General features: G+C 40.7%; 1 protein-coding gene across 1 annotated transcript in view; it reads left to right on the forward strand.

Moving 5' to 3' along the window:
* PDXK (pyridoxal kinase) overlaps positions 1-5,522 on the forward strand; it is a 51,578-nt gene extending 46,056 nt beyond the window's left edge. Inside the window, exon 11 of the mRNA XM_056327478.1 lies at positions 249-5,522. Coding sequence (XP_056183453.1) covers positions 249-361 — 113 coding nt within the window. The 3' untranslated portion in view covers positions 362-5,522. The remainder of the gene's footprint in view (positions 1-248) is intronic.
* The last annotated feature ends 4,802 nt before the right edge of the window (positions 5,523-10,324 follow it).

Below are 10,324 nucleotides of genomic sequence, written 5' to 3' on the forward strand. Positions count from 1 at the left end.
GAACATGTCTGTGTAACTTTCTAATTAACAGCAGAGCTGAATTTCTTTCCTGGAGAGAGGTGCAGAGCAGGAATTAAAGGAAATCACAGTGCTGACCTGGATCTTCCACCTGAGAAGCCTTTAGCAGGGGTTAGCAAGGAAGGCTGGGGAGGGGAGGAGGGTAATAAAAATGGTGGAGTAACAGAACAATGCAAATTTTTTCTTTTTATACGATTGTTTTTACTGATGTTCTGATGTCATCTTTTTAGCCCAAGCTGGAGAAGGAAACAAACCAAACTCAGCCCAGCTGGAACTGAGAATGGTCCAAAGCAAAAAGGACATAGAAAACCCAGACATCATAGTGAAAGCCACCGTGTTATAAAGGCTGTACGTCTCCAATAACGCACAATGTATTGATGTCCTCATTTCTTTCCTGTAAATTGTAATATTTGCCTTAGATCTGTGACAGAAACCTGACTTTCATGAAATAGTGCCCAGCATAGGCAGATATCCACTCTCAAACATATGTGCTGGCCTTGCTCAGTTTTAAAAACAAAAAACAGTTAGTGTGCATAGAAGCGTATTACCAGGTATCAAAACGGCTGTCAAATTTACTTGTCTGTGCAATTACCCAGGGCAAGAGAGTACAATGTTCCTGCCTTGCCAAAGACTTTCGATGTGAATTTGCTAATGGAATGCTTGACTGACTGGAAAATATATTTCAGGATGGCATTTAGTGCCAATGGAGCTGGCTCCATGCTCCCTCTTCCTGGAGGTACCTGGTTACCTACTCTGGTATTCAGTATCTCAGCTGCTATGAAACTAAGCAGGGTTAAAACTACACACAAAGTTTTGGTTGTGTGTAGGAGTACTTTGAAGACGTTTGGCATTTAAGTACTCTGAAGTGACCTTGAGGTGTTGTTCATGTTGCTGATAACTGCTCCTGTTTCTTGTCTATGAACAGCTGCACAGTTTCAGCTTTTGCAGGTACTGGCTGTTTATTTCTAATGTCTGTGGGTGTCCACATGATTTTCTTCCAAAAGCTGCTCCAGAAACATCTTCATTAATAAGACAGTATCTTTATTCAGTAGCACTAATTAGAAGTTTGTAGTTCTACCTCTGAGGCCAGGTTTGATTCTTTGTTTAGTTTTTAACTAAGGACAAACATTCTGTAAGGACAAAAGAGAAAGCTGCTCTTGCCCTGAAAGCTGGCTACCCTAGTTCATTCTTCATGGGTCTATGTATTTACAGACTACGTAGTGCACTTCCATTTAACAATAGCGAGCACTATTGACAGGCTTATCAATGAAGCAATGTGGCAAAAGTAATATTTTTCGTTCAGTAAAGTTTAGCAAGTTACATACGTTTACCAGATGTAGTGAAACATACAAAATTAATTTGTTCATAATGTAAGTTTCTGCAGCCTATGCTGGTTAAAGATGGCGGAAATGCATTATTATTATTATTAATGCATCTTTATTTCAAAATTCTGCTTCATAAGGTTTCAAAATGGGAGTCTTAATAATTTTGGCTTCCTAAATATCATAGCACATAGTGTACCTGTAGGGCAGATATGCTGACAGGCACGCACTATCCACTTGTACTTCCGTATGATTTCTGTATGGAACTGAGGTTTTTGCTTCTCCCAAGATAAGGTCTAGTGTGTTACTAAATCCAAACTCAGTAAATGAGCTTTGTCTTAGAAGGCGTAGGGAGATTAAAATTGCATTTCTGCTTGCAGTGACATGAAGCAAATTTGCATTAGAGGAAAGGGCTGAGTTTTTCTTGGTTACCTGAGCATGTTCAGGAAACTCACTCTTGGGTATCTCCCAGATGCCTTTCCTGCATCTGCCTCATCACACCTGCCTAACTGATAAGGTCACTTGCTTAACTTGGGAGTGTCCAGAAGAGGTGGTTTGGAGATTGTTTTGGCCACTGAAGTTTTCACTTATGCCACCGTTTTTGTGGATTTTCTGCCGTTGTAAAAGTTAATTGTTTTCACCTAGTAGAACAGTAATTTATCCTTAAAGTGGATTTTTAGCTGAATAGATTTTTTTCATAGAGTAAGATTTCTTAATTAAGACGTTTCTGAAATTCCTCGTTTTCAGTATCTCTGAATGAAATTCAGAACGAAATGAAATTTAAGGGATGAAAATGTTTTGCAGTTAAGTGTAAGAGGCAAACTTCAGGTTTTCACTTTCAACAACTAATAATAATTTTTATTCCCTCTCATGCACTTGGCATTAAAAATGAAAAAATATTTTCATACAAATTGAGAATAAGGGGGGAAAAAACCAACAGAAATTACCTACAAAATGTGAAACTACTGCCACAGTTTTTAGTAACCACTGCCATGAAATAACTTTCTAGCAATAATAATTTTGGTGATATGAACAATTGCTAAAATCAGCAGTCAGTAACAGAGAAGAGCTCAATGGATGATATCCAACATGTGGAAAGACATGAACTATCTTAACTGTGTGTATAAATATCTGATGGGAGGCAGTGAAGAAGGAGCCAGGCTCTTCTCAGTGGTGCCCAACGAAGGGGTAACAGGTGGTGGGCACAGACTGAAATACAGAAAATTCCATTTAAACATGAAAAAAATATAATTCACTTTGAGGGTGATCAAATGCGGGCACAGGTTGCCCAGAGAGGTTGTGGAATTACCTGGAGATACTCAAAACCTGACTGAACATGGCCCTAAGCAACCTGCTGTACTTGACCCCGCTGGTGAAGCAGGGTTGAACTAGACGACCTCCAGATGTCCCTTCCAACCTGAACCATTCTGTGAGGTACAAAAAAAAAAAAAAAAAAAATTGTCTTTCTTTGCAGGGCTGTGTTTTTAAATTGATGCAAATATTTCTTTATTTTTCTTCCTGAGACACAAACTTCCAGACAGGCAAGGAAATAGCTTAGTATTAGTAATTTGCCCACTTTTTAAATAAGGTGCTTTTTGCTTGGGCAGTTGTGCCAAGAATACAATTGCCTTTTTTAAGACAGTTGCTTCCAGCAAAGGTATTTAAATACTGTAGCTGGTGCTGTATTTCAACACTGAAATGTTGAACACAAAAGGATTTTAACTGTTTCTAGCATTGATTAAAGAAGCGTTGCATGCCATATTCCCAACAAAACTATGAGTTTATTTATCTTTTAAAATTAGACTGTTTCACATGGAAGTGCATAATCCCTACCATCCTCTTGTGAAGAAGGGATCAACATACTGAACTTCCCTGCCTGTACATATTGTGGTCGACTTTGCATCACTCTGCTTGACACCCTCACCCAGCTGTATCCAGTTTTGCAGCCTCTATGGGGCACAAACAAAAGTCTTCAGATGGCCAAGCTTTGAGACCTCTACTGCGTCTGTCAGATTGCAAAGGATTAGATGAATCCCAGGAGCTGTTCACATGCATTAAATGACACTTGATTCCTACAGTCCCATGGCTGTGGCACAAAATCATAGCTGGGTCTGGAAGTGGCTCGTGGTGCACTGTCTCCTGTAGTGTGAGGCTGTGGGTTGCCCAACACCATCTGCACCAGCATTAGCTTCGTTGACAGTCATGGGGCCAAACTGAGAGTGATATGGTGGCCATCCCTGCTGCAAAATTGAGGTTCTTCAGTTTTTCACATCAGGGGATCAACAGGAAAGAGATGCTCAAAACTGGCCTTTTAGGGGTTTTTTAAGCAGCAATAAGTATGCACTGTCAAAGCAACCCTACTTCTTGTAAGCATGTACTACAGAAAAGCCCTTTTAGTAAGTGTGAGACAGCACAATGGTTTTTTGCCAATAAAAGAAATAGACTTTCGCAAGGGAATTGAAAGAAAGGCAAGGGCTGGTTTTCTCTGAAATAAAGAAGCTTGAAATTTAGGAGACTTAAAGCTACCTTGCAAACAAGGTTTTAAAACCTTGATCTTGCTGTAAAAGAGGAAGTGATATGTTTGTTGGAGCAGCTTATACCTGTCAGGTGTAATCTCTTCCCACTGCTTCAAAGAATGGATCAGTTCAGTAATTCACATGTTCCTTAGAATCTGTGACATATCCATGTGTTTTTTTTTTAAAAAAGAATTCATATTTTACAGTAGCTGGATTCTGTAGCAATGAGCTGCTAGCTTCTTCTGCTCAAGTCCCTGGGAGTTGCTCATGTAGTACCTGTTTTAAATTCCCACCGACCTGATCTAAATTAGGTCAGGTTTAATGTCTTCAGTGAAGAATTGGGCTTAAGATCTCTGGCCAGGAACAAACATCAGAAATTTTCTGTAAATATATTCTGTAGCTAACATTTTGTAGTCACAACAGGCTAACAGGTATTTTTAAATGTCAAGGTATACATACTTAATACTTGGATGCATTTTTATTTGTTCACTTACACAGCGCTTTTTCATAATGTTTGCAGAGCAAAATTCAAAGACTCAGCACAGTCCTGTACAATCTTCTATTCCCTCCTCTCCTCCTGCATGTAGTATCTGTATCTGTTTCTGAGTTCCTACTGTCTTTCTGGTGCAGCTAGAAAGTGTTTCAGTATTAGACAGCTGCCCACTATTTATTTAATGGCTTGGAGCAGACTTGCCAGGGTTGTCTGATCCACTTGCAGATCCTTAGCTAAAGAATAATGGTTAGTCTAAACTAATTTAGGTCCTAGTTGATTACAGAACAAGCACTTTAGCCCAGAGAGTGGAGTCAGTAACTAATGGATAATCTTCCATAACCGTCCTAACAGCGTGAAAGGTGTTTGTAGCCCACCAGTCCAGCATTCACCAGTTAACGACTGACTTCACTGCCACGCATACTCCCATGTATACATGCAAAGTTATAAGCGAAGGGCACTTCTGATGCTGAAGCATGTGTGCGCATGGGAGCGGTGAATGTTGTACCCAGTCGGCTTCCCCACCATTCTTTCTTTTTGCTTACTGGAAGTAATTTGTGTTGGATCCCTTTTTTCTGGAATTAACTTTGCAGTGTATGTGGTCAGCCATTTTGATTACTGCAGGTGCACTCATTTGCAGAGCCATCGTGCAGGAGGGACCAAAAGTTGTTTACAAGTGATCTCCTCTATTCTGGGCTCAGATTAATCTCTACATGCTTAAAATTCCCATGAACCTCTTTGGGAGACATACATAAAGACATTGTGCTAAAATCAATGCTATTCATACTCCATATAAACATTTATGAAATCTGCAGTATGAATTGTTAATGTCTGTTTGCTGATTTTTGTCATAAGTAGGAGAAATCTATAATCAATGTGTTATACAAAAGAATCGGAGGACCAAGGTTTCCAGCTACTCATACTGCCTTTTTGAGTATCTTAACTATGTCCTGATTGGATGGTGTTAATTTGTTGTCTGAGACTGTTATAGTGATTGTATTGATTTATTTTATTTTAAAATATGTGGCAAGAAAGATTGTAATAAAAGCATCTACATTTAATATACCGTGGACACACAAATTGTTAGATCCTATTTTTGAATATGTTAATCATTTCAGAATTAAACAGAACAAGAACAGTTGAATAGTTTTGCTGAATAAAGTGGATGTAATTAAAGGTTTCCTTAGTTATATCCTAGTATGGAACCATAACTCATTTTGAGGTCTGTTTCTTGTGCAGCGTTTAGCTGCACTCCCTTTCACAGAGTTTTTGTCTTCCTGCGTAGGTTACAGCATACAAGACTATACAGTAGGAAACAATTGTTCCTGCATGTCAGAACAGGTGCTTCTGTCAGCGGTCTGTGGTGTCTCTGCTATGGCAGTGTTTTTAAGGAGGAAGAGAGCAGGTGTCCAGTTTAATGAGAGCACTGGTTATTGGAGATCATTACGCTTATGCCCATTGGAGAAGTTTGGCTTCTGTTCATACTAAAGAAAACCACCTCTCCTTGCCCATTTACAGAGTACTTTTAGAAGCTGAAACATGTTATAAATTTCAGTCACTCTGAAAGCAAAATACTTCTTCATAAATGGAAGCACAACCCCTTCTTTTACATCTCATTGCAGCCTTACTGGCTCATTGACTAGTCATTCAACTCCTGTTAGAATCACAGGGTAAGATTATTCAGAGAGCTGGTCTTCATGAAAGACATTTGCTACTGGTAAGTGAGCCTACTGCTAAACAGTTCTGTAGCTTTCTAAAACACATCCATTAAAGACACATACCAGGAATGGAAACCAAGTTTTGAGATGTTCGATCACAGCCCTGAAAATAGCTCTTTTCTTTTTTTTTTTAAAAAAAGAGTAAAACCAGTGAGTTTATACATGCATGCAGGAGCAGATTTAAGGTAAATCCACAAGGTTCAATCAGAAACCAGAGGAGCGTGCCCTAAGCACCCCGTGAAGGGCATTGAATGCAGAATGCAAGGGAGCTGCTATTCTCAGTATGCTTTTCTAGGAGGGCCCAAGCTAGTTCTTGTATTTTCCAGAAGGGAAGAATGTGGTTTGGCTTTCAACAGCCTAGGAAAGCTCCCATCTGCTTCACCAGGAAACCGGTGCCAGGTGACAGCCCCAGCACCACCAGACACCCGTTTGATGCTTCTACTGCTCCAGCAGCAATGGACCCTGAGGCAAAAGGGATGCTCCCAAGTATGCTCCTAAGTAAGCACGCATTCCTGACTTGGTGCCTCCACAGTGCAAATATTAGTAATACATCCACAATTTGCAGAGCAGTGAATGAGGCAGCACATGATTCAGACAGAGAAAACCAGCAATATGAGAAGGCTGTGCCATATGTTACCACTGAAATCACATGTACCCCTTACCTATTGCCCTCGTGGTTGCATTGCTATTTAGAAAAATCTGTGTGTAGAAGAGTGTAATATATGTACTCTGTGTGTGTGTGTGTATGTTGAAGCTTTATTTGCAATGTGGTGGGGGTGGGAAACAGAATTTGGGGGCTGGCTGTGTAGGCCTTCGGGATGTGAGCGGAAGGTCTTAAAGAATTATATTTTTATAGATTGTGCTGAAGCTTTGGGTCCCAGCCACACATAGCCTTTTCTTCCAGAAAAGTAAAATGGTTTAGAAAGAAAGTCAGGTGGCTGTAATATAGTAGGGATAGTACAGCCCCACCAGCCCTGGACAAACTGAATAACTTAATAAAAGATGCCTTTTTAAGTAATATTTTTTTAGTGCTGAATTGTTAACAAAGAAATATTTATGAGCAAACTTTCTATGTACTTAAAAGTTTGTGTGGTGCTTTGTACTGACTAGGTGGACCTGTTATATGTTTACACGTTTTAATGATTGTCCTCAAGGCGTATATAGTAATTCAATGAGTTTTATGCCAGAAAAACAATGAAGTTCTGTGTAATAGCAAATGATTTAATTTCTAATGAAATTGTAGGCTTTTGTAGTGTTTGTGTATTTTTCTGGTTGGCGGTTACAAGTTGTGTTCTTTCTACAGTAAGGCTTGTATGCTTGATCGTAGAGAGAGGCAATAGAATGGTAGATACCATTGTTTAAGAAGAAAACCCTAAATATTGCTACCTTAGCCATTGTAAAATCAGGTAAGTTTTGTGGCGTAAGCCTGAAATTTAGATTTTGTATTGGAATAAAACATCAAATATATCTAAGGCAGGTTAAACACAGGTGAGGGATTTATTTAATTAAATAAGATGGGGGGATCTTTAGCAACATATAAATGGAGAAGCCCAGAGACTGGAACAAAACTAGGTTGTTCACATATTATGAACCTGGCCGAGCTAACTTCATGGCTTGTGCTGAATGCATGCAACAGATAATGAGTCAGCTAAATGGGAGAAAGTAAAGATTTCCACGTCCCACTCCCCCCCCCCCCCCCCCCCCCGTAGTTTGTCAGTTGTAATAATGTGAAGAATTTTTGTAGGGTGATCTGAAGATAAACTCATACATATATTAGCTTTTAGAAGAGTTACCAACAAAATCCCATTCAGTCAAAAGGCAAGCTGTTAGCACGTTTGAAAATCAGAGGATGATTTGTTCATCTTGCGATAGTTACTGGAGTCTTTGCTTTGTTTCTTATGGCTGGAAGACCAGGGCTAAAGCACAGCCATCCGTATGATTTTATTTTTTGGGTTGTCATTTGGAGGTTCTCTAGAAAGTGCAAGGGTCTGCAATATAAATCATGTTTGCAGAGTGTGTGGCCCTCTGCTGAATGTTGTGATCCTACCGCAACAGTTGGTGATCTGGGAAAACTAAGCATCATTTATTACGTCTCTTGTAAGAAACATGGCAGCAACCTCACCACTCTTCCGAATAAATCACTGCTGGAAAAAGCAGAGAATTTATCAGTTTCTCTCTCCAGTGTTGAGGATACATTTAAAGAGAAGTACTTCTGTTTTGCCGAGTTAGCAAGAAAACTAGCACCGAGATGAGTAATGCATTGTCGAGGCAAGAGGCTATGGAAGGGAACAGCTATGTCTTGTATGCTTTGCTGTGCCTGGCTTTTCCTCCTCTGGGGATCTGTGGGCGCAATATACCCGTGGTGGTGGCACAGTGGCTGTTTTGCCTGCACCCTCCCTTGGGGGAAGTGTGGCGGAGTTATTCTAAACCAGTGGGAGGTGAGGTCTGTGTGCAGTTGTTGGGCTGTTCGTTTCAAAGTGCCGGACCATAGGTCTGGTTTAGCACAACTCTGTGTGCACTTAAAGGCGTATGATGAACAGCACGCTGCTCTCCAGGCTGCAGGGTAAGGCGGCAGGGTACTCATTCTCCTCCCTGTTTTTGGAACCTAGTGTAGCCATGTAAGTTCCCTAGACTTCATCTATAGGTCATGGAGAACAAGGGACTCTAAAAGTGAATTATTCAGATGATTTAGGCTAGGCTCTTGTTCTTTGGAAACAAAAGGTAGAGAATTACCGACTTCTATGATAGATCTAATTTGGCCAGCTCAGCTACACCATAAAACTGTGCCCTAACCTTCCTCTCCCATCACTTGTGCTGGTCCTGGTGCTTGCCTGTCCCCTTAACGGGTGAAGGAGCTAAAACCAATGGGGAATTTATTCAGCCAACCCCCCTGAAGCTTTCATCCTTAGTTCCCTTAACCTTCTCACCTGGAAACAGATAAGTGCTTGTGCTGCTGCTAGGGAGGGGTCAGGAAGATGCAGCTGGACAAAATGGGGGAGAATGGGGGTGCCTCTTTTCCTGGCAGTGAGATGCTGGGTGAGCAGAAGTTAATTGCAAAGGTGCACCGTAAAGGAAGCAAGTCTTTGTCAGCTAGGTACTTGAAAGAAGAGCTGCAGGTTTTGTAATCTGAGTATGGCGGTCTCAATCCAGCCCATCCCCTGCATCACAAATTAGCATTATATTAAATGCTAATATAAAATATTAACATTATAGTGCTAAAAGATTTTGTGTGACTGTTCTGAATGACATATGTGGTGCTTGTGCCTAGCAGAGTAGAAAACAGCATAGAATAAAGCAGTTATCTAACTAGGGAACGTAGTAGGAAGGTCCAGGTGGAGAAAGTTTCAAGTCTGCTTTCACAGCACTTGCATGGTGTCAGAATTGTCCAGGTCTGGCTCTTTTCCTTCCCGTCCCCTTTGAGTAAGGGGAAAAAAAAAATATTCACAAAAGTAAGTAAATAAATAAATAAGGGAAGTTACTTGGGGATTTAAGTGGCATTAGTATTTATTTTTGCCTACCGATTTTTAAATCTTACCACACCAAAGGTCTCTAGTCCGTAAGGGATTTTCGGGAGATGCCTTGCCAAGTGATGTGATACGGCCTGTCACAGCTAGCTCGGACCACGGCGCGCTTCTCGTGATACACCTCTACAAGCGGTGTTGGGATACCACCTGGGGATAGGCACTCCTGTCCTGTGGCCTGCATTTAGTACAGCACATGTATTCACATGCCTAATAGGCACTGTACCTGAGCACGTGTCTTGCTAGGGAAGAAAACTGTAGGGCTGGTTGCTGGAGGTGCAACGATGCAAGGAAACGCTGGGAAGTATAGCACCATCCAGTGGTCTTGGCATTTGCTGTTAGTGATTGTTAGTGCAGTATATCCCTTTCAGTATTTTTTTTTCCTGGAAAATGGGAGGGTGACAGCCTATATGCCGTTTTAATATGCTTTTAGATGGCTGAATGGGAAATACAAACCGAAATTGTTAACAATAAAAGGGAAGGATAGCCGTGAATTTGCCCAAGTAGTATGCAAGCAGAGGAAATTTGAGATTTATCTCTAATTCAGAAAGAATTCAATACTGACCAAATGAGCGCCATGTCTTCAACAGGGAGTAGCACCCGGAGGCGGCCAATATTTAGGGTTTTTGCCCAAAGCACATTTAGCCCTGCTCTACTGTGTGGTGAAAACGCCTAGTGCAGATGCCACCAGAGCTTCATCTTGTGGAGTAATACTGTAATAAAGAATGTGGTTTTCTTG

Source organism: Falco biarmicus, chromosome 2, assembly GCF_023638135.1.
Source record: "Falco biarmicus isolate bFalBia1 chromosome 2, bFalBia1.pri, whole genome shotgun sequence".
Classification (NCBI taxonomy): domain Eukaryota; kingdom Metazoa; phylum Chordata; class Aves; order Falconiformes; family Falconidae; genus Falco; species Falco biarmicus.